The sequence below is a fragment of the Saimiri boliviensis genome, chromosome 7, assembly GCF_048565385.1.
Source record: "Saimiri boliviensis isolate mSaiBol1 chromosome 7, mSaiBol1.pri, whole genome shotgun sequence".
Lineage (NCBI taxonomy): Eukaryota > Metazoa > Chordata > Mammalia > Primates > Cebidae > Saimiri > Saimiri boliviensis.
Window position 1 is genome coordinate 84,311,123 of NC_133455.1, and position 24,649 is coordinate 84,335,771.

The following is a 24,649-nucleotide window of genomic DNA, read 5'->3' on the forward strand; positions in this document are numbered from 1 at the left end:
TTCTACACAGGATGCTTCTTTGGAAATTGAATGATGTGAATATTTACATAGTGGGTACTATTTGCCTATTAAAATTTCTTAATCTATTACAAAAGATAACATGAAAGCACTCCAAAAAGTGTTTTGTATGTTGTACATATGATCTGTTATTCTGGATACATCCTCATATAGCATCAGTTCATGTGCCCATGCAGCAGATTTATTAAACATTTCATAGTCAAGTTCCAATGAATTGAAATTTTTTACTGATGTTGATTCTGAACCATAAGATGACAAAGGCTGACACTATACTAAAGGTTTGCCACAGTTTAAAAGTTCTCAAAACTGTCTTATTTTCATGGTCGAAAGGGATGGAAATATTAAGGGCATGGCCACCATTTCAAAGGTAGTATCAATCATCTTAGTATTGGAGCAAAAAATGGAAGAAGCAGAAGCAGAGAGAACTAAGCCTCATGCCATCACTAGACATCATATTTGCAACCCCTTCCTTGGGAATACCACTGAAAGATGCTTTTTCTCCAAATACAGAAGCCACATCATCATGCTGATGAGCATCATCCAGTAGCCTGCCTGCCTGCATCCAGTGCCTGGCTTTAATGTTTCTCTATGACCACTGGCAAGTTATTTAACCTTAGTGCCCTGGTTGTCTCACTTGTAACAATTGTACTCACTTCTTACAGTTGTTGTGATGATTAAATGACTTATGTCTGGCACAGGGTAAATGATCAATAATTGTTATTTTTATTTTTAATAGACCAACATTTTCTCAGCAACACAGGCTAGAAATCTCAGAGCCATTTTTGCTCACCTCTCTCTTAATATCCACCTAACACCTCCCTCTGCTGAGGCTCTTCCATTCCTCCCTTTCTGCCCTCATTGTAACTATTGTTTAAAATGGGTTAATGCTATCAGTTGACCTCTAGTTCTTGCCCATCATCAATCCTTCACTCTTATATCCCAATTCTTCTAAAACAAAAGCTGGTAAAAATCACTTTTCTAATTTAAAAAAAATGTATCATGTTATCCCTTGCCCACAGACAAAAACATCTGGAATCTTCATTGAAGCACCCACCCAGGACCTCTCAACACCATATACTTCCTGTTCATTCTTTTCGACCACTTCATTATCTATGCATATACCCTGTATTCCCTCCACACCATTTTACGCACCTGTGTTTCCTCAGACACAGCCTGAATTTCTTGTCTCCCTAACTCTGTAAATGCTTCTTCAGTGGCTCACCCTACCCCTTCTCCTTACTTTCTCTATTCTATTATCTGCCTTCCAAATTATTTTTCAACCTTAAGACCTGTGAAGGGTCTGCAGACATAGTGTCCAATAAAATTCCCTACAGGTGCAAGGAATGCTCAAAAACTCAAGCAGACAAGAGGCACACTGGAATTCATTTATGCCCCATGAGTCATGAGAATTATGTATTAAAGCTGTGCACAGTGGCCTGTAAATACACATGGAATTGAATCAAATCATTTCTTCAATTCTTCAGAGAATTCCAAACTTATTACTGTTGCTATTGTTTTCTTCTTTGCTTCAAAATGGAAGCCTTTATTGTTTTTTAAACAAGGTTATACCCAGAAAACTCCTATTAAAACACACAGACACACACACACACACACACACACACACACACACACACACACCAGACATGGTGGCTCACATCTGGAATTCCAGAACTTTGGAAGGCTGAGGCAGGAGGATTGCTTGAGGTCAGGAGTTTGAAATCAGCCTGGGCAACACAGTGAGACTCTGTCTCTACTAAAAAAAAATTTTTTTTCAATTAGCTCAGCATTGTGGCACAGACATGTAGTCCCAGGTACTTGGGAGGCTGAGGTGGGAGGATCTCTACAGCCTAGGAGTTGGAAGCTACAATGAGCTATGATTGTGCCACAGCATTCTAGCCTGGGTGACAGAGTAAGACCCTTTATGTTAAAAAAAAAAAAGTGCATACACACACAAAAGTATATATATACAAACACACATATATATACTTTTGTGTATATGTGTGTATATATATATATATATATACACACACACACACAAAAGAGAAGATGAGGTAAAGTGGACACACTTCCCAAATTTCTAGGTCTATTTCTGGAAGTGACACTTAGATACCCCAAAGAATTTGATGGTGTAAAAAACCATGAATCTATTCAACTCAATTTTTTTCAGAAATGAAGAACTACAAATACCAAGCAAATTTCAATTAAGAACATCTGGCAAGTATTTACTGAGTGCCAGCCAACTATATACCAGTCATTATATGAGACGCTGGGTCCCAAACTGTGAGCTTGAGTTCAGTATCTGCTACACTTAAAGGTGGTGTGAATTAGGATATCCATTTTGTTTTCAACTATAAATAGTGTGCAATTACTCAGTAATGCAGCAGACTGCTAAACTGTTAATCCAATTTAACTGATTAGGCACCTGAACTAGTAGGACCAGACTCAATTGCCTGCTAATTAACTATTATTTGCATTTAAAAAAAAGCATGTCCATGATTGATTGTCTTATATACAACTATTTTATTCCATTAAAATACAAATAAATCAAGGAGAGAATATTCTTTTTGGGAATAACTGGCGGCTGCTGACACTTTATTTCCCCAATTTCATAAAATGTATCTGCCATCCTTTCTTATTGATAAAAAGAACAGTAAGTTATTTCCAGAGCATCCCTCTCTTCCCAGTATTCCTCCCTTAATTACCTCCCAGGACGCCACATACAAGCATCCAATCAGCTGAGTTTCGTAGCCTCTAAATTTCCTTCCCACGTTCCTACCTTTACTTATTTCCCCTGAACTGCTTGGCTTCTCTTCTCCCCCTTTTTTCACAAAATAACACACATATTTCAGAATCACATGGAATTCATATTAAAGATGCATATTCTTGGTCCACTTCAGCCCTCTAGTTGTAGGATCTCTGGGTAGACCTTAGAAATCTGAAGTTGCCCTACATCATACAATTTACATGCACAGTGATGTTTGTGACCCACCCGATCTGCCAACTTGCAGATATGACCTGAGGTCTTCCTTCCCTAGAACCTTCCCTGACCTATGTCATCTTCTGGGATTGGCATGCACATTCTGTCCATTCCCACAGAAACACCTACTGAACTTATAGTCAGTCTCACTAACCAGACATTTTAGGCTCTTGGTATTGGGTAACAGTTTACTAGCTACTGATGTGTACAACCATCTTCCACAAGCATAGACTTAGCCCCTCAAGGGGATGAACCATGTCTTGTAACTCTTAGTGCCTTCAGAGCCTACCACATAGGCATACAGATGTTTTCATTAATTAATTGATTTAATCCATCCCCAGACTATCTCGAGACATGCCAAGAATCTATCTAAGCAAATGGAGCAAATTTGTTCACGTTTTCAGACCACTGAATGAAAGGTTAAGGAAATTGCTAAATGATATGCAGATGAGCTTTTTAGATTATTTTAGAGTTAGTAGACAAGGTGCAAAATCAAATGCCTATACAATTCAAGCAGGTAACATAAATGAATGGAAGGAAAGCAAGAGGAACGGCTGGAGACTATGGCAAACAAAAATCACGTGACCAAATGTATTAGTCTGTTTTCACATTACTAATAAACACATACCCGAGACTGGGTAATTTATAAAGGAAGAGGTTTAATTGACTAACAGTTCAGCATGGCAAGGGAGGCCTCAGGAAACAATGATGGCAGAAAGGGAAGCAAACATGCTCTTTCTCACGTCGCAGCAGCAAGGAGAAGCGCAGAAGCAGTCCAGGGGAAGCCCACTATAAACCAATCAGATCTCATGAGAACTCACTCACTATCACGAGAACAGCGTGAGAGCAACCGCCCCGTGATTAGATTACATTCCACCAGGTCCTTCACATGACACGTCGGTATTATAGGAACTACAATTCAAGATCGGAGTTACGTGAGCACACAGACAAACCAAAATCTTATCCCCAAAGCAACAGGATCAGAAGCTGCTCATACCCTACTCATGGGTGTGGGAGCCAGGATTGCCAGATAGTCTGATTTTTTTTCCAAGTGATACTAAAATTCCAGGTTTTAATGTAAAATCTCCTAGTTTTTAAAAGTTGGCATACAGTTCAAATGATTCTTTTTTTTAACAGTAAAGGCCAAAATTTGAAGATCAGATTTGTCTTAACTGGTAGCCAATTTGCATATCCTACTATACACAGGCAGGGCCCTAGCAGACTTAATAAATAAATTTATTCCAAGAATAGGCAGTTAGAGAAGAGTGCATGTCTTACATTATACAGAAAGACATAATAGGAAAATACAGGTTTTCAGGAAATTTAGCCAAGGATTGGGAAAGACTCCATTCTCTGTGCCAGGTTTAAATGAAATACAGGGTTTTTTAAAGTAAGGCAGTTAGTAAAAAATTCAGGATTTTAACTGACAAAGAGAAGCTCAAAGGCTTCAAAAAGTCTCCCTTGCTTCTTTTCAAAATAACATTAAGTAATATTCAGATATTAACCGTAATGATTTCTTAGCCCTCTGTTGCTTGGACTTCTCATCCTAAACGGCTTGTTTTCTAGTCAAAATGAGGTCAGATGATCCCACGTGCATACTGTTGTAATGTGCATTTTTACTTAATATGATATCATGGATATCCTTCCATCATGATTTTAATATCAACATGGTATTTAACTGGATAGGTGGTTCATAATTTAACCAATTCCTTAATATTGAATATTTTAGGTCTTTCTCAATTTTTCACTATGATAAACAATACTGTTATAAACATCTCTTAATTGTAACAGATCTAAGAAGGTAGATGAGAAAGGGGAGTATCAGCTCACTCTAATCTCTCCTTTTATATGGAAAATAAAGTTTGCTTAATTTTATGTAAAATACCTTACATAAAAGGGGTCTTATAGAGACAGAACCCCCTTTTTAATAAGCTCACCATCACTAACCCATTCCATATAGAAGTCCTCCTGCTGTTACTTACCTGATACATATAGCCTGGAGCACTTGTCCAGTTAATTCCTTAAAAGAAATCCTTAAATATGGAATTGCTAGGTTTAAACAATTTGGGTCACATTACTGAAATTAGCAACTAAGTAAGTGTCTATCATTTCCACAAGAAAAACAAAATGGGAATCTCCTTATACACTATTATAGGTATTTTAGACATATCAGGAGAGATACTTCACTAGATTGTAATCATTTTACAGCATATTACTTAATTTGAAAGGAAATGCAATGCAGTTTAAAGGGCTAAATTTGCAGATGTTAGCTTCAACAGACCTCAGTTTGAATCCTGACTTGGCATCACAGCTTGGAACCAGTATCTAGCTGGGAAATCCCAGGCAGGTCACTTAGGCTCAGCCTCAGTTTCTACATGTAAAATGGAGACAATAATATGAGTATCATATGTTGAGATTATCAGATAATGCATGCAAAACATTTAGCAAAGAGTCTAGCACATAGTCTTCAACAAGCTATAGTTGTAGAGTATATCCATAAAATCTAATCAAATTGCAAAAATAGAACTAACTTACTCTTTGGTAGGTTTTCTGTAATACATTTGAGTTTCATTAATATTTCCTAGACACTTTCCTTAAAATGTCACATTTTGGGGAATTGAGCTAATTTTTTTAAACTAACTTACTTATTATTTCCAATTTGAAAATAAAATACTGAATCAAAACAAAAATACGTTCAATATAATTTTTCCTCTAAATAGACAGGATCTATTTCAATTAGGAAACTTTTATGTTGACCTAGAGTGTGGAAAGATAGACAATGGGGACTCGGAAAGGTAAAGGGGCAAAAGGGGGCTGGATAATGAGAAATTATTTAATGAGGACACTGTACATCATTCTGGTGATGGAGATACTAAAAGCCCTCACTTTACCGCTCTGCAGTATATCCATGGAACAAAATTATACTTTGTACCCCATACATTTATACAAATTTTTAAAATAGGAGCAATAAGAAAACTGAAATTTTTAAAAAAGAAACTTTTTACGGAGTTGTACACAGTTTATGTTAATTGCATTATTTGTACAGGTGGTCACAAAATCATAATTAGTAAATCGAAATATATTTAAAAGTTCATTAAGATGTGCCTTTTTTCCTATGTATTTGGCCATACTCACTTACATCTGCTCTTTATTGCCACTCCATGTCTCTTGCAACCGTGGCAGTCTTTTACATGAGGTAGGTAGTTTATGTCTGCATTTCCCATTGGCACATAGATTTCCTTTTTGTTTCCAATAGGAGCCTCAAGAAAATGAAGCTTTGGTTGTTTCATCAGCAGTGGCTTTGATGAGCATTTTGGCTCACATATCCATTAACTGACTCAGTAAGAAAAAATCTGCATTAACAGGATGATTTTCAAGGCTGGAATGACTTTCTTATAAATGTACTAAACAAAATGCCAAGCCCACAGGAAGCACTGGCAATAAAAAGTTTGGGGTTGGCCAATTTCATCCTCAATGCTTCTCAAGCACAAGTTAGTTGAGGAAAACTTCAGAGACAGATGGAACAATAGCATATGTAAACCATATATGAATATATGTAACATATCTAAATCATTCCTCAGTCATCTTCTAAGTGCCCAGGTCATGGAGAATAAAATGGTTATTTACACAATTACAACATCAGAGGCTTCTGCCATTTCCAATATACTTTGTGATGGGTACTTAGCCTCAGCTTCCTCATCTATAACATGCGGTAAAGGGAAAGGTAAGAAATTACCTCCATAGAGTCATTGAAAGAATTAAATAAAATGGTGATTATAAAAAGTGCCAGGTCTGAAACTTAGGAATCATTCAGTCAATAGGAGCTATTAATAGCTATAAAATATGAGAGCTCCAATCACCACATCGCTCTGGTGGCTTCCCTGAGCCATGTAATTTTTCTGCTGCTCTGTGCCCTACACCATCCTTTCCTGTCCCCTTGTTCTCTGCATCCCTCCACTGTTCCTACATCTTCTCTCAACCATGTGCAAAAGTGAAAGGAAATTTCTATATCTCAAGATCCCCATGGTCTGACATAACCTAAAACATGAAATTTATATTTCCTTCGGGTACTCTCTTTTTAAAGACATGACATAATCTTTGACATTTTATTACCATTATTTTATTCATATGATAACAGTTTGCCTTTTTTCCCAAAGGTTTCCTGGCCCTTACTTCATCTATCTTAACATCCTATAAATCCTTACCACTGAATGCTTATTTTCAGAAGCCCAAATCTTTATCTTCTAAATCCTTTCTTGCCTCTATTTGTTCATGATGCAATAAAAGGTCAGCAATGAAATTACAAAATGCCTTAAGCGAATGTTTTAAATGAATGACTATCATTTACTTTTTAATTTTCGACCTGTTACGGTCTTACTTTCAAATATTGCAGAGAACACTTTGCTACTTGTTTTACAGCGCCATTTCCTGGAAATGTGATTACAAGCTGAAAAAGAAGACTTACGGGATTACTTAATGTATGTCCTTTACTAATTCCAAGAACAGTCAAAAAGTTTTCAACTCAAAGGATGATTGTTCAAACTGCCCACACCAACCAAGGTTTAGTGTCCATAATCTGGATGAAACCTTTTTCCTGTTAAGAGTTCAAGAGTTTAAAAAATTGTTTCTGTCTCTGCCAAAAATTTGGTTGGGAGCTATATCAACTGGCTTGTTTTCTAAACATATTGGCTCCATGGTGCTACAAAAACTAAAAAGTGTTTTCATCCAGCAGCTGGGCCAAGATAAACTGAAAACCAACAGGGAGACAGTATTTCAATTTCAAAGATACTGGTATTATAATAGCTGTGGTTTCCAAATACAAATCCCACTCATTCACTTTGTGGGAAAACTGGTACAAGAATATTTGATGGCTGAAAAACTGAAGAGCACCAAGGCCGCAACGCAAGAGCTGAGAGTCTGGAGATGCCAGCTCCTGGCAGGGAAGAGACCTAGGAACCAGTTCAGATTTTTGCTCTGTCACATTTAGTTCTGGCTGGGGACAAGGCAGAGACTGGCTGAGGTGACATCTCTGACTACGATTTTTACATCTTCAAAAAGAGCAGCAATTTCTCCATTATGGTGTCCCTTCAGATTGATTTCATTGCAACACCTGAGACTTGTATTATCTAACGACACAAGGATGATATGGTAACAAAAGGGCTTGCTGTCACCCTGTTTGATTATCTTCACAGTTAGCCCTAAAGGCTTTAGTCTGGGACAGTTATTCTGAGACTTCTTACTGATAGTGACAGGAGGCAGCCAAATGACTAGATAGATTGGGGCAGGTCCTGGTGAAACCCCACCTCCAAGCCGCGGACAGTTTAAAGCCTGAAAGTCAAGCTACAAGTTAAATCCTCGGACCGGATTGAGACTCCACATGCTTGTTTGGCACACTTTCCTCTAATCGGTCCCCACCCTTCACCTGTTTTGCATATATTGGCCTTCTACACTGTTGAGTCAGCCTTTGAGTGGCATCTTCACTTTAACTTTTTGCATACTTACAAACCAATCAACACAAACTACCTATTCTGAGCCCATAAAAAGCCCCAGGCTCAGCCATATTGAGAACTTTCCCACCTTTGGGTAAGGGGACCAGCTCTGTGTTTCCTCCCTGCTAAAAGCTGTTTCATCATTCAATAAAACTCCCTGCCTTGCTCACTCTTCCAGTGTCTCTGTGCCTACTTCCTGATCGTGAGACAAGAACCCAGACCTAGCTGAGCTAATGAGCAAAAAATGCCTCATCATTATGCTGACTGCTTCCAACTCAAGGATTTTCCCCTCCACTCTGTTAATACACTCCAAGTCTCTTTATATTTATACCAAAACATAGGCTCTAGGTACACCAGGATACACTTCGTGATTGTATCCAGCAAAACCAAGCAGCTCAACTCATTCATTCATTCATTCATTCCACTGAAATGTACTGAATTTCTGTCTCAAGTGCTATCCTACAAACTGAGATACCTAACTCCCTATCCTCCAAAATTAAACACTATCCCTGGGGAGGTTCCCAGCTGGTGAGAGAAGGCAACTTGACTCAAATAGCTATACAATTGAATATGCAGTTGAAAATGAAAGCTACCTGGTGCTCTGGGGACCAGCTCCCTCCTCCCCAGGAAATGATTCTCAAACAAGATGTAAGGGATCAATGTAAGTTAATTAGGTAAGAGGAGGCAACAGTCTTCCAGGAAAATGGATAGAAGTTTCTGTTGAAAAACCTGTACAGAAGGAGAGAGCACAGTATTTGCGAGGATACAAAAGAAGGCTAGTAAAGCAAGGTATGAGGGTGAAAGGGAACATTTTGGAAATTGATGCTGGAGCCACAGGAAGAGATCAGGTCTTAAGGAGTTTTTCTTTATCCTAAAAATCAGTGGGAAGACCATCAAGGGTTTTAAGCACAATGATGGCATGATCTGATTTGAATTTTAAAAAGTTAACTCAGGCTACAATGCGGTAGTGGACTGGAAAAGAGGCCAAATTCGGTACAAAAAGCCCAAAAGATAACTTTTTTAGAATTCCAGGCAAGAGACCATTATCACATGAAATAAGATGGTAAAGGCAATGGTGGAAAATAAAAAATGGTTGCAAGAAAAAGAAATTATCTTCACAAGTGTCAAAATGTCCTTCAGCTCCATCCAATAACAATTTCTTAAGAATAAAAGAGAGTAAGAATAGTGAAAGAAACAAAAACAAAATAACTACATGTCCAGAACCAATACTGTGGCTTGACTTTTAAATTGTATGATCTTGTCGTTTGAAGATTAGGATGAAGTCCTGCACACCTAGAGGGTGACTGTCCACATACCATCACACATGTCATGCACTGTCGTGAATATCCAGGACCTTTTCTTCTTCCATCACTGTTGCTTACGTTGACCTAGGTTGACCTAAGTTGATGCTATGTGGGTGCAAAGGCTTTGGAAAAAGCAGTCACCCATTTGATCATTCATTCAGTACATTTTAATTTTCCACCTGCTATGTTATGTGCCAGACCCCGTCTATGTGCTGCCTTGACGGGGCTCACAGTGTGGTCGGCAGAAAGCATGTGAGCCATTAATTGTTATTCAATAACAATGTTGACAATTCAATTATTGAAATGTTATACAATAATTGTTATTCAATTGTATTAAGAGAGACATATACAAATTTGGGGGAAATAGACTTTTAATCAACATTGCTGGGTGGTTGCGACATGGGAATGGGAAATGCAAAGGTTTACAGAACCTATGATGCTTTAGCTGTATCTTAAAAGATAAACAAGAATTCATCAGATAAGGATAGGAAGGGCATTCTGAGCAGAAGGAACAACATGTACAAATGTGAAGATGAAACAAAAAACCAAGAATTGTTCTGGGATATGCAAGACACTTAATAAAAGTAAAAAGTAATGAGGAGCTAGGGCCAGGCACGGTGGCTCTTGCCTGTAATCCCAGCAATTTGGGAGGCCAATGGGGGCAAATCACTCGAGGCCAGGAGTTCAAGACCAGCCTGGCCAACATGGTGAAATCCCATCTATACTAAAAATACAAAAATTAGCCAGGCACGGTGGTGCACTCCTGTAGTCCCAGCTACTTGGAGGCTGAGCCTTAGCTGGGGTGGTGGGGGGACAGAGGTTGCGGTATGCCGAGGTCTCACCACTGCACTCCAGCCTAGATGACAGAGTGAGACTCCGTCTCAAAAATAAAGTAATGAAGAGCTGGAGGAAGCAGATGGATGGCAGTTGATAAGCTTATATTAGCTGACATTTTCAGAGCTCAGAGCGTTCACATCTTAAAAACCTTGTGTGCCACTCTAAGGGGTTTGAACTTTATCACAGAGGTTGTAACCAGGAAGGATGAAAGGATGAACCTGCTCAAGATCGATTCCCTGCAGACAGGCAAAAGAAGTGGCCTCCTGTAGCGCTGCAGGGAAACCAGATGGGGCTCAGAGCTTAAGGTCCTCGATCCTCATCAGTAGCAAGGCTTGGATTCCTAGTATTCTCAGCAAGCCAAGGAAGAGACTAGCTCTTCTGCAACCATAAGCTGATGCAATAAATCCCATTTGTGTTCTGTAGCCAGGGTGAGGTGCTGGCAGTGCTCCGGGAAGTGGGCCTGAGCCGTCCTATTCCAGGACGGCTGTGAGTCAGGGGAATGGTATGGAGGGAGGATCCAGTGCAGCAGCTTCCAGGCAGGATTCAGCAAAGCACTGGGGAATGATCCTTCCCTCCAGCCTTTGCCTACCGAAAACTGGGGTTGTCACTGGGAAGACAGAAAACATCACACAACCCAGCAACAACAACAAAAAACTAGTCCTCTTAGAATTTCTTGCACTTCGATTTTTTTAGGGCTTGTGCCCTATTTCACTTGTAGGGTATAGAATGCTTGGGTAAAAAGGAGATGCCCCAATATTCAAAGCTGCTAAATGTTCTCTTTGCCAGAAAGACTCCATGTAACTGTGTGAACACTTGGGATTTTTCTCCTCTGTCCCAAGGTTATCTGTTTTCTTTTTTGGGTTTCTTTCTAGAAGATTGAGAAGTTCCTCTGACAGCAGCTGAGAGCACCCACCAAACACACACGTTCTCGGCCACAGGCAGCTTCTCCACAGCCCCAGCTTCTCCTTAGCCCACAGACTCCTGGAGGGCTGCCTGGGGGAGAAAGCCATGGAAGTACCAAGGGGGCCAGATGGTTCCAGGACTATAATGTCTTCATTTGTAACTGTTTGCCACTGCCACCCCCACCCCCACCTGGCTCTGGAGTACTGCCTGCCTCAGACAAGCAAGAGTGAAGTGGGGGGGAAAGCACTGACTCCCAGTCAGTTGGGGGGTTTCTAACTGAGCAGTAGATATAGAAGGTGTGAACCTGGGAATGCTTTTATACATTATTTTCCTTATAGATTTTATTCTTTAATTTATCTTTGTGACCTGCCAGGGAGAGAGAGCAAGAAAGAGATGCTGTTGCGCACATAACATAACAAAATAAAACAAAATGGAAAAAAATGGCCACCGTTTCTGGCCACCTATGCCATTCAACTGTATATGCAAGACTTGTACCTGAGTCACCCATCATAGCTACACTGGCTTTCCATTCCCTGCAAACACTAAGTTGATAAAACAGCCCAAAGCCAGGATTCTGCCCTATCTTATTAAGTATGTTACAGCTCAGTCTCTGAATAGCACTGGGGAAGGTCTGGTGCATCCCTAATTATGGGACTAAAAAGCCCAGCGTAGTTTCAGGTTTCCTTTCTTGGAGGGTAGAATTTCCTTATTTTTAATAATAAAACACAACAGCGTTATCTGCTAGCTGCTCCTTGTCCTTCATGACTTTCCTCCGTGAATGCTGCTCCAGCTGACCTGGTGAGTGGGCCGTTTGGCGACTTGCTCATTTGCATGGCAAGTAGTGAAGAGTAGCTTAAGAGACATCACACACACCAATTAACATTTTATAACAACAAAATTGCCAGAGGGTGAAGGATGTCACAGGAAGGCAAATTCATAATAGTGAAACTTTTTTTTTTTTTTTTTTTTGAGATGGAGTCTTACTCTGTTGCCCAGGCTGGAGTGCAGTAGTGCGATTTCAGCTCACTGCAACCTCTGCCTCCTGGGTTCAAGCAATTCTGTCTCAGCCTCCTGAATAGCAGAAATTACAGGTGCCCAGGTGCCCACCATCATGCCCAGCTAATTTTTGTATTTTTAGTAGGGATGGGTTTCACCATGTTGGCCAACCTGGTCTCAAACTCCTGACTTCAAATGATCCACCTGCCTCAGTCTCCCAAAGTGCTGGGATTACAGGCATGAACCACTGCACCCGGCTGTGAAAACTGTTTTGAAAGTTCTTGAGTTAGTCTAAATAACAGATGATAAACCTTGACCTAACCCGGCGGCAGTGAGGTAAGAAAAGAAGGGATTGATTCAGAAGATATTTAAAAAATAAACTTGGATTTGGACAGTGAAATTCAAACGTAAGATCCTGGTGTCCAGTTCAAGTGACTGAGTAGATTATAGTGTCACTACCTGAGATCAGGAATAGATGAAAAGAAGCAGGAGAGAGGGACAGAGCTGTGAGCATGTGAAAGGTAAGGAAGCTTTGGGACACTGAGGACAGTATCCAATAGGTGTAGGACCGGATCTGTTTTTACTCACTAGCACAGTCCCTACAACACAGTAGTAGTTGCTCAATAAGTACTTCATGAATGAGTGGTTGAACACTTACTTTACTTACATAGAATCATCAAAATTTCAGGAAGGTGTAGTTGTGCTGGCGGCAGAACATATTTACTTAGGTGACAAATCCAAGCAATGTGAAAGGCAATTTTCGATGCATCAAATCCTTGCTTTAAATTTAATTCTAACCTTGATTTTATTTTGTAGATTTTTGATTTACACTACATTTTATAGTTCATATAGAAATACTGTATTTTTTTGAGTCCATAAATATTACTGGACTTTGGATTTTAAAATATCCTCAAATAATCTCCATGTCAGGTATCTGGAAGCACGTACAAACTGTAGCAACTTCAGTCCTTACTGACCTTGGGTGTTATAGTCAAAGGAGTTTAACAAGAAAAGACAATCAGGAAATTTATAAATCATGGCTCCAGAACTAACCATACTTTTGAATACACTATCCTCGAAATAGTATATTAGACCCAAGATCTATATAAAATCAGAGTGGACTGAACTCTAGAAACAGAACAATTTAAGCAAAATAATCAGATGATACATATTGTATATGGTGCTGTTAGCCAGTGCTTCATTAACTACAGACCACCCCAGGTGAAGTGATTATCAAATTAATTTAATTTATAATTGCATTTCTCTCCGTACTTATTTTCCTTTTCTTAGCAAAGAGTTACCATTCTGAAATCTCTGAGTCTGAATAGACAGGAAAAATAAAACAGCAAGAAAAAAATTATATGCATAATAATTTTCAGAATATAAAATATTGTCTTACCCCCAAAAAGCACTTTTGTTTCTTTACAATCAGCAGATCTTGACCCCCCTGACTCTAAATTTTCTCACCACACTTATCCATTTAACTATTTTTCTGACAAGCTGCTAATATAATTTACTTACCTAACAATTTTTCCAAATCCCCTCCTTACACTTAGTTTTTGCTCTCTCTGTACTATCAGCCTCCACAGAGTTAGACATCGGAGACAGTAAGAACCTAACGTTTTTGTCTGAAAAATTCCACTCATTTATCTAGCCTACTTCTCAACCTCTATATACACCCTGAACCTACAGCTGGGACGACTACGGATTCAGACTGAGCCCTGGGCAGTGTGGGTAAATCTTGGCTTTTAGGGGAATTATTGGAGATGGTCATCTGAAGCTATAGGCAACACTATCAAGTTACACTTGTGTTCTGGCCCTGGCTTTGAGGTATGGCTCCAGTGATTTGGTTTATGACTTAATTTCAAAACATAACCCCAGGCTGCCCTTCCGGATCCCTGCCTCCCAGCTCATACCAAGTTCCAGTAACTGTGTTTCAGCCTTGCTTACAAAAACAGTCCCTAATTTTGGCCCCAATGCTGGGACCCTCACCTTGTTCACTTGTGTTCCTGCTGTGATAAATGATGAGTTCCCAAGTCTCTAGAAGGCTGAAGTTCTGCCTTCTTCTGACGAGTACCCTTGGAGGCTACCAGTTGTCAAAATCTCCAGCCTAGAGACTGGTAGCTTGAAGTCAATTGTTTTAACCAGGTCTCTGGGTATAGTTCCATCCATCCCCACTTTCATCTCTGCATCCTCCACACTAGCAACACATCATGTTATTCCTTGTTGTCTTCTGGTTATTGCCACCAGTATCCCATAGTAAGAACTGCAATACCCCTTTCTGGCTACTGGGTGGACTTCCTTTTAGCCCCCAAAGCTATGTCCACTCCCCATCCTATCTCTACCCAACCCCCTTCCCCACTGTGTTGGGCAAGTTAGCTTTAGGACTGGTCTCTTCAATCTACTTAGAAGTTCTGAACCCTGAAAATAACAGGGCATAGTTAGTCAGGACATGAGTGATTACAAATACGTTGTGCTATCTCAACTGTGATATAAGAATTTTTGACCATCAATGGAAGGAAGACAGTGAATCAGAAGGAAGATAGTAAATTGATCTGAACACAGACACTCAGAATACGTTCTCTGTACCTATTCACACCTCCTGATTGATTATTTGACCAAATTAATTAAGCCAGAGAAAATTCAAGGTTGAAATGATGCCTTTCTTTCAATCAAATATTAACTGACATTTAAGCTACTCCTAATAGAGTTTAAAAGTACAAATGAACATATTCATAGAAATGAAACAAAGGCTTCCTAGTATTCAAACAAATGCTCAAAACTAAATCAAAATCTGATGCAAATTCCTTTTTACACTTGGACTTTTGTCTGTAAGAGAGGTCACGATTAAGAAACTAATCAAAGGAAAAATAAGAGAAACTAATCAAAGAAAAAAATAAAGGTATACCAGCTTTCTCTGCAGGGAAACACCCTGCAGGTCACCAAACCTAAGAAAATGTTCTGTGGAACAGTAACACCTCCTAAGAAAAGCCATCAATCCCGACAGGCCTACTGGATGAGAGGTGACTCAGTGGTAACTGGTGGCATAAATTCTTTTCAGTTATTTTCAGGAAGCTAGAATCCTGAGCCATAACCAGTCTTTCTGTGAAATTTTACACACCATCAAGTAATTTAGAAGATCTATGCCATGGCAAAATGGAACATTCCTTTGTTTTTCATTTTGTTCTCAACCACAGACAACCTGCAAATTTTCATTAAAGAAAAGTCTTAATTTTTAATTATTTCTAAATTTGAAAAATAAGACATCTTATCATTCCTGTCAGCTATTCTTTTAAGCAACTACATTGCACTACCTCACTTCTAATCAATTGTTCTCCTTTTCCTATGAAGAAAACAGGTATTTGGATGTCCAGTGATGCTCCATTCTCCTCTTCTCAGTTACAGAGAAATGTGAAGAACGGTGGATATCAATTCATTGTTCAGATCACAATCTTAATTCACTGGAAGTTAATAATTTACTTCACCTTGCACTTTTACTTTACTGTATTATCCAGATACAATGAAACAAAGACTTAGCATTCTCCATTACTACTACATTTTCCTAAATCCCTGCTTCAACATCTCTATTTCTTTTCACTGTCCTGGAAAATTGATTTGACCCCTTTTTTAGTGGTGTTTTAGTTTTTGTTTTGCTCCATGGGTTCCTGGCATTACCCAAATGCCAAGGCAATGCTAAAGTCCATAAACACTTTGAGAGAAAATAACAGTAATAATATTATCATATCCTTTTACAGTGCATTCATTACAAAGCACTTTTAAACCCATTATCTCGTTTTAACTTTGTTACTCAGAGTAATAATACTGAAATATAAAGACCAAGTATTATTTGCCCCAATGTGCAAATTATGAAATTCATCCTGAGAATGGTTCCACGACTTGTCTGGGATCATAAACATCATCATAGAAAGGCCAGGCTTAGAATCCAGATTTTTAGACTGCATACCCTACATAGTACTCTAGTATTAGCATTAGGCCAAGAATGGCAGGGCGAATTACCTGAATTATTCAACAGTAATGGAGCCATGTTCTAGATTCATATAATAAAGAAGCAGTGAAAGGTTTCCCCTTTATAAAAATCAAAATAATGTAAATGCTCTTATTTCTCCTTTCGTCAGGGACCACCAGGGAGCTCAAAGCCAAAGAGAGACTAGAGTATTGTATGGAAACTAGGGTCTTGTATAGGATTCCATATACTGTATATTTACACTCTATTTTTTCTCCCAAAAAGTTGCAAAATAAATTTCTTGGCCAGGTGTGATGGTTCACACCTGCAATCTCAGCATTTTGGGAGGCCAAGGTGGGTGGATTACTTGACCCCAGTGGTCCTAGACCAGCCTGGTCAACATAACAAAACTTTGTCTCTACAAAAAAAAAAAAAAGAGAAAAATTAGCCGGGCATGATGGCACACACCTATAATCCCAGCTACTTGGGAGGCAGAGGAGGGAAGATCATTTGAGCCCAGGTCGAGGCTTGCAGTGAGCCATGATCATGCCACTGCACTTTTAGTTTACCAAACAGAGCAAGACCCTGTCTCAAAATAAAATAAAATTAAAAATTTTTTTTTAAATGAAACTTCTCCATTTCTTATAAGGGTATTTTTATAAAATAAGTGAAAAACCTTAAAATGGTTTCAGGTTGACTGTAACGAGAATGAACTAATCCACTAGAACCCATGTCTTCTAAGGAAATAAACTGGAGAGTAAACACTGAAACCTTTGAAATTGGACAGGCCAGGTTTCACATCCCAGCCCTTCCACCTACCAGCTCTAGGACCCTGAACAAGGTATTTAACCCCTCTCAGTCTTAGCTTCATCCATGAAATGGAGACGATAATAACAGCCACACAGAGTTGCTGTAAAGCCGAGGGAGAAAACATATGAAGAAACTGAGGCAGCCCATATAGTTGACAAACGCAAAGCCATTTGCCTGATGCTGGAACACAGGACTTTCCAGGCTTCCTTGAAATTAGACACACCCATGTGACTCAGTCCTGATTAACGACACATGAGCAGGAGTCTGTCCAAATTTCCTCTTCTGTTTACTGTTTTTTGCTGGGATCCTGAACCAAAACTGCAAAGTTCCTTGGCCATCAGCTAAGGACGTTTGAGTAGGAAGACAGAGGTCTAGGAGCTTGATGGTGCTATGTAGCCACCACTGAGCCTGAACTACGCACCCTCTAATTCCTTATTGCTTGAGATGAATAAGCACCTATTTGGTTCTGTGCCCTATCACGTTTCTGTTATAAAGCAGTCACATGCAAGCCTCCCAACAGAAACTAACAGAAGTCCAGCAAAGATCGATATCCACGAGACATTAGGCCCCTTAGTTCCTTCCAGCCAAAAAGATCTGCATCAGGGGAAATGAATGCACAAGTGTGAATAAGAGGAAAAAACCTACCAAATTCTGTAGACTATATAGTATGATCCAAATTTTATTAAAAGAAAAAAAAAATTGCTGTGAGACTCAGGGATATCTAGGAGCTCAGAGAATTCTATTAGCACACTACCGTGAAGAAAAAAAAAAGTGTGTATTTTCATTTTAACAAGGCTATTTTGACAAACTACTTCAAAATGTCCTGCTGGGTTTCCCACAGGCCAAGGACGCTGCAGTCCAGGCTCAGTGGAACATGACAGGAGCCTACAGCGGACCTAGGAAGCTGGAAATGAGTTTCTGTGTGGGGTGCATTAGTGATGTTTATTGATGCTTTACATATGGCCTTGGGTGAACATGCTGAGGAGAAATGAATAGTCATTTGTAATTTATATCACAATGTAAGAGAATGCAGAGCTAACCATGTTTTTATAACACCAAAAGGAAATACTTTTCAGATTATATCAGCACAGCCCAGTTGTGACTTCTAACATTCCTGCTACTCCCTCACTCATTCCCATGGAAATTTGTGTTCTTCCTGGGCAATATATCTTAGGCCTAAGGAGAGTTTATTCAATAAGTCCTGCAAACACTGGACCATGCCGGCTTAAAAGGGACAGTTCCTGGCAGGAAAGAGCTGGTCCCAACCCAGGAGATTGGGAGCAGCTATTCTCAAAATGGGACTGCTGATACCACCACACTTTCCTCCCCAAATACAAACACGCACATATATGTCACATGTTTTAAAAATCCTGTGGGAAGGTTAAAAATTCAGCCCTTCATGCCTAAGAATATTGAACAAATAGTTCACCAAAATACATTTATAGAGCCCTTTGGAAACAGCCACCTCTGAATGTCCTGCTTGGTTTCCTATAGTTGAAGCAAGGGCACTGCAGGAGTCTAGCCCAAGTGAGACACAGCCAGGGAAACCCCTTGACAGACATGAGTGGTTGGAAATGAGTATTTACACTGAGTGGGAAGCATTGCAGTGGGCACAAAAGTGAAAACCCTCTTGTTCCCAAGAGCTCACAAGAGGGTACTGAGATAGAAGGACTTTTAAACCCTGTCATATGCAGGTATGAAATTACATGCATAGCATTATGTGGCAGAATACATTTGAAAATAAAGTTACAGAAAGTTGTAGAAGGTCCAAATAACGAGGAACTAACTAACTAAAAGGAGTTTGCTGTGGCATCTCAACGTACAGACATTTCAATAGTTACCTCCTGAGGATAACCGCCCCAGCCCTTACAGGACCTGTTGATATTCTCTAATGTACCAGAGCATCTCCCTTCTTACACTGCGTTGGTACCAATGACACAAAAACAATAGCTAAAAGTAGGCAAACGAATAACGTTGATAATGATAGCTAACATATACTGAGCATTTAAGGGGCAAGTGTAAAGGTACACATGTAGAACTGAAGTTGGAAATGAGTGACTTAGCATTATTTCACTGAAACTCAGGGAAAGAAGCAATGCTTTGTTCATGCTGAAAACGTTGAGCCTGGCCCACTCACCCGCATTTCTACCTCATCTGCACACACTATATTTTCTTCCTGCTGGGAGCATGCATGAAGCATACCAATTAACGGACAACCTTGTTGGCTGGTAACAAACTAGAAACATTTTGCTAAGAAAGAATAATGAATGAGAGCAGAGGGAAAACACCATTTTTTTCAGTGATGCAAACTGGTTTACCAAGATTTCTATGAATCAATTAGTTATTTCAGATTCTTAGCAGGAAAATACATATGCAATGTTTTTTTAAACCTACTCATTGAATTGGTTCTGCCTTTTGCAATGGCTGTGTCCATACACAATGATGTGATGACTTTTGATTCCCAAGAAGAAAGCATTCTTCCTTTATTATTCGAGGATGTTTCCTTGGTCTTAAAACGGGCACAAAGAGGCACAGAATTCATTTGCACACACTTTAAAAAGTAAATGCTTCTTACAACCCTATTGCTGCAACTGACAGATATGATAGGAAGCTAGTTTATGTACCTTTAATCATCCCTTTAAACCCATTTTCTAATACAAAGTTAGAAGTCAGTTGGTGTAACTAAAAGTCCTCATCCACAAAAAGGCTACTTTGGATTTCATTTAAAACATTTCTATGTGATGAGCTGTTAAAGAAGATTGCTTCCTTATCTATTCCTCACGCCACAGCTAGTTGGTAGCAGTTTCCATACATAGAAGGTCCTGTGGATTGGCTTGCTCAACCCTGTTCCACTCTCTTTCCAGCTTCCTGCTGAAGCGTGATAGTTAAAAACTGGCTTACTAAATTTACTAACTGACTTCTTTGCAACTACTGTTCTGTATGCAAATTATTTCTTCATTAGAAACATTTGAGGAAGATTTGAAAAGGGGAGGAGAATTGGAACCCATCTTTCCTGTTTCTAAAGGAAGCAGCTGTGGCTATGCTAACAGCAATGGAAGTTGGGGCTTCCCAGCCCCTAGACCACAATTACAGTAGTAGGTTCTTGAACTCAGTAATTCTAGGAGCCACCATTTGGCTCCCATTTCTCCATTCTTCCAGTGATTTTTCTAAATGTCAAATTCCCTGTATAAAATATATTTCTGCTAAAAAATATCTACAGAGATGTCTGTACCTTGCCTAAACAATTAATTCTATTCTTCATGCTTCAGCCTCAAGATACTAAGTATGAATCAGCACATTAATACCAAACATATAATGCTTTGTAGTTTATAAAGTACATTTATATGCATTACAGTGGGGCGCAGTGGCTCATGCCTGGAATCCCAGCACTTTGGGAGGCCAAGGTGGGCAGATCACTTGAGGTCAGGAGTTCGAGACCAGCCTGGCCAGCATGGTGAAACATGGTCTCTACTAAATCTACAAAACTTTGCTGGGTGTGGTGGTGCATGCCTGTAATCCCAGCTACTCAGTAGGCTAAGGCAGAGTGACTTGAACCCGGGATGTGGAGGTTGTAGTGAGCCAAGATTATGCTACTGCACTCAAGCTTGGGCAACAGAGTGAGACTGTCAAAAACAAACAAACAAACAAAAAAAAAACGGACATATATATGCATTATCTAAGTTGATCTTTTCCACAACTCTGTAACATAAATAAGACAAGTGTACTCTAGCCATCACAGAGACAAGACAGCTGAATCTCAGACAACTTAGGTAATTATCCAAGGAATTTAGTTAGTAATAGATGGAGACAAAAGTCAGTTCCATATATTATGACTCTTAGTTATTTCCTTTGACACTTGGAAGCCTCCCAAGGGCAGATGAAGAAGAGAGAGAGAGAGACAGAGAAAACATGTAGATGCTGGCAATAAACTAAAGATTCTATTTCCTATTTCAAAAATTAAAAGAAAAATTTTATCACTACATTTTAAAACCATTAAACTAGACTGAAACATGTAAGGATGAGCGAGTCAGCATGGCTGTTTTATAGAGTATGACTTTGGATCTAGCAGAACCCGTGTCTCAACTTCGTAGGATTCCTCCTTCAAAGTCTCATGGGCTATTAACAGAGATGCATGAAAGGTTCAGTCCCACTTTCCAACGCTCATAAATTATCTTTCTGAACAATCATCTGAGCAAACTAAGGGTGGCTAGAAGTCTTGGGGAGGCCAGGATTCATTTCTGAATTTTTCCCAGATTGCAATTTTACCTAAGATCTCCCTCCCCACAACTAGGGTTCCTTAAAATAAAATTTCCCTTTTCTCCCCACTTGCTGCCTGCATGTATGTTAGAAAAACATTTTATTTCAATGCTCAGAAAACCAAGAAGAGAGATTAAGTAAGCAAAGCTTGATTTAGACCACTTCAAAAGTGGTCAAGTTGAATTATCCCTCTTCGAATTCACTACTGCTCCATTTCACAGCAGTAATCTAACCACAGGGTTAACATTCAGGAGCTCTAAGAAGCAACCTTCTAACCATATGGTCCCCACTCCTTGAACAACATCAGTCCTAAGAAAACATTCCAGCATCACACAAATCCTCACCGTCATGCCACAGCCAACCTCAGAACACTGGAATTCCACACGTTCCTGACCATTCACTTTTTGCTTCCTTCAGTCTCACAGGACTCAAATTAGAAAAGCTAGGAAAACTGTAACTCTATAATATCCTACATCCACCCTTGCATCAAAACACTATGTGATTTATTCACACACACAAGGATGACAGCTATAAAGAAAAACATTTAAGAGAGAAGAAAACAAAAAGTCGATCTGATGAGTTAGGCAAACTCAATTATCCCTTTTCTATGACAGCAAGAAATTTAAGAAACTATAATGAAATGCAACAAACACTATACTAACCTGAGGGAAGAGAGAATAAGTTGAATTGTCAATGGTGAATGAGTATAAAAACTCCCCATCGTACCACATGCTCTTCCCCATAGGGGAATTCATTTTAGTCATTGCAAAGAGATGGGCAGGGTCGCAGCAGTCTTCCATTTGTTTCCTAGGAGAGAAAACAGAGAGAGAGAAAAGAACAGCAGGTTAAATAAGGAGCAGATTCATTCACTTGTCATTCTCACAGAGATGCACTGCCTTACCTCAGTGCCAGCTCACAGAAGCATAGCATCTCCAGGGTGATCAGACTACTATTAATTCACTCTTCCAGCCACCAACATGCGTGACTAGAATATTTCACAGTTAAAAAAAAAGTTTAAGAAAAATATATCAGATCTCAGATTCAAGTGAGCTATGTCAAAAGGCATAAATAATCATCACGGTCACAGATGTACCGATTAATTCAAACATCCAGGTCCAGGAAAGACTTAGATAGCTACCTCTGGAGACTGTTGAGCACTTCAGCTACAGGAGAGGTGTATCTCTATCCTCATTAACAATCAGGTGGTTAAGTTCAGTGAAAAGACACTTTCTGTGAGCTGTATGGAAAAGAGATACACAGAGCGACCCAAAGAGGGTGTATTCCCCCAAACTGGTGACAACCCCTTAGAAATCTTTTGAGTAGAAATAGAATAAAATAAATGATGTGATCTCAGACACTGGAGAGCAACCTACCTTCTCATTGTTAAACCTCATAGGCCTTTTTGGTTCTCACTTCGTCTAGCCTCTCCGAAATGTTTGACACTGTGAGCACCATGACTCTGGTGGAAGTTTCTCCTAGCTCCCTCAGTATCTGAAGTGCCAGCATCACTGGGGTAACCTCACCCTTCTGGACTGGCTTGCAGGCTACTTCCCAGCTAGCCCCTCAAGTCTGAGCCATGTTCGTTCTATGGGACAGTCTTTATATGACCCTTCAATTAACAGTCTGTCAGAAACAAATTCCACTTACTCATGAGAAAAAGAGTTTATTCACCACCTCTGCCTCTAGGAAGGTGAACCAAACAAGTTGCTGACATAAACCACTTCTGAATGGTGACCTCACACAGAAATGCTTGCTCAGACATCTTTAGCCACCCACGGTGCAGAAGCTTAGGAGCTGAAAGGGCACGGTGGAGTGGCGGACCTGACTTCAAATCCTGCCTCTGCAGCTTACTAACTCCATGACTGGGCAAAAAGACTGTGCTGCAGAACCGCCCTATGAGACTCTCATTGAGAGTTCACTGAGAACATACCAGCAGGGCACACAGTTCAATATACAGTAGGTGTTCAATACATTATTAGGTGTTCAATATGTGGTAAGTGTTCAATAGGTTCAATACAGAAAGTTCAATATGTGGTAGGTGTTCTCCTTATTGTTACACTGTCCCAGCCTCATTGTTGCCTTGAATCAACCTAGTCAGTAAGGCTGCAGCTGCAGGGGCCCCATGGTGTGGGCAGGCCTCCTCAGCCCACAGGGACGGTGCTCTTCCTGCCACACTGTGCTTCCCTTTGCACCCTCTGAGATCTTGGTTGACTCTGCCTTCATGAAGGTTTTAAAGGAAAGGAGGACAGGAAAGAAGGGCTCAAGGTGGACAAGGGGAGAAGAGCTCGGGAAGAAAGCTTGCATCTTATCAAAGTTACTGGAACGAGTCTCTTCTTGCTCCTGTGCTATCCCTCCATTTCTCATCAGCTGCCTCTCTCTTTCCTCCTCTTCTCCACCTTCATTCATTTTTATTGGTGTTTTGCCACTCAAAAGATGGCTTCCAGAGATGGCAAAGTTTGCCTTTCTTGTTTGTTGTTGTTGCTGTTGTCTTTGTTTTTTGAAACAGGGTCTCACTCTGTTGCCCAGGCTGGAGTGCAGTCACTGCAACCTCAAACTCCTGGGCTCAAGCGATCCCCCCACCTCAGCCTCCCTAATAGTCGGGACTACAGATATGTGCCACCATGCCCGGCTAAGGTAAAGTTTTATACTGGACTGCATGTATTTTGTCAAAAGCGCATCTAGGCACATATTGAGTCAACAGAAAACACTGGATGTGGCTTAAGATTGTCTTTAAAAATGAGAATTATCATGAGCACGATACTAAACTTTGGGGGAGAATAGACTAAAGTTTTAGTTCCTATCTCATGTCTGGTGATATCTCATATTTTTTAGTCCTTAGAGCAACCGTAAGAGATAATTAACGGAATAGTCATTATTAGTATTATTCTCATTATTACTCCCAATTCTCATCTGAGGAAACAGGCTTAGAGTGGTTCCAGGACTTTCTCAGGCCACATGGGGCAGAGCAGGAAGCCAGGTCTATGGAGTTCAGGATTTCTCCTCTTTGCAGGCTACCTGCTCAGAAACATTTTGATTTATCTATGTCTTTCTCTGCCCTAAAAAAGAAATGCTGTGTAAACACTGGCCAACTGCC

At 39.8% G+C, this 24,649-nt stretch overlaps 1 protein-coding gene across 1 annotated transcript in view; it reads right to left on the minus strand.

The window, feature by feature from the left end:
- ST8SIA1 (ST8 alpha-N-acetyl-neuraminide alpha-2,8-sialyltransferase 1) overlaps positions 1-24,649 on the minus strand; it is a 154,684-nt gene that overhangs the window by 79,694 nt on the left and 50,341 nt on the right. Inside the window, exon 2 of the mRNA XM_003926568.3 lies at positions 22,218-22,362. Coding sequence (XP_003926617.1) covers positions 22,218-22,362 — 145 coding nt within the window. The remainder of the gene's footprint in view (positions 1-22,217; positions 22,363-24,649) is intronic.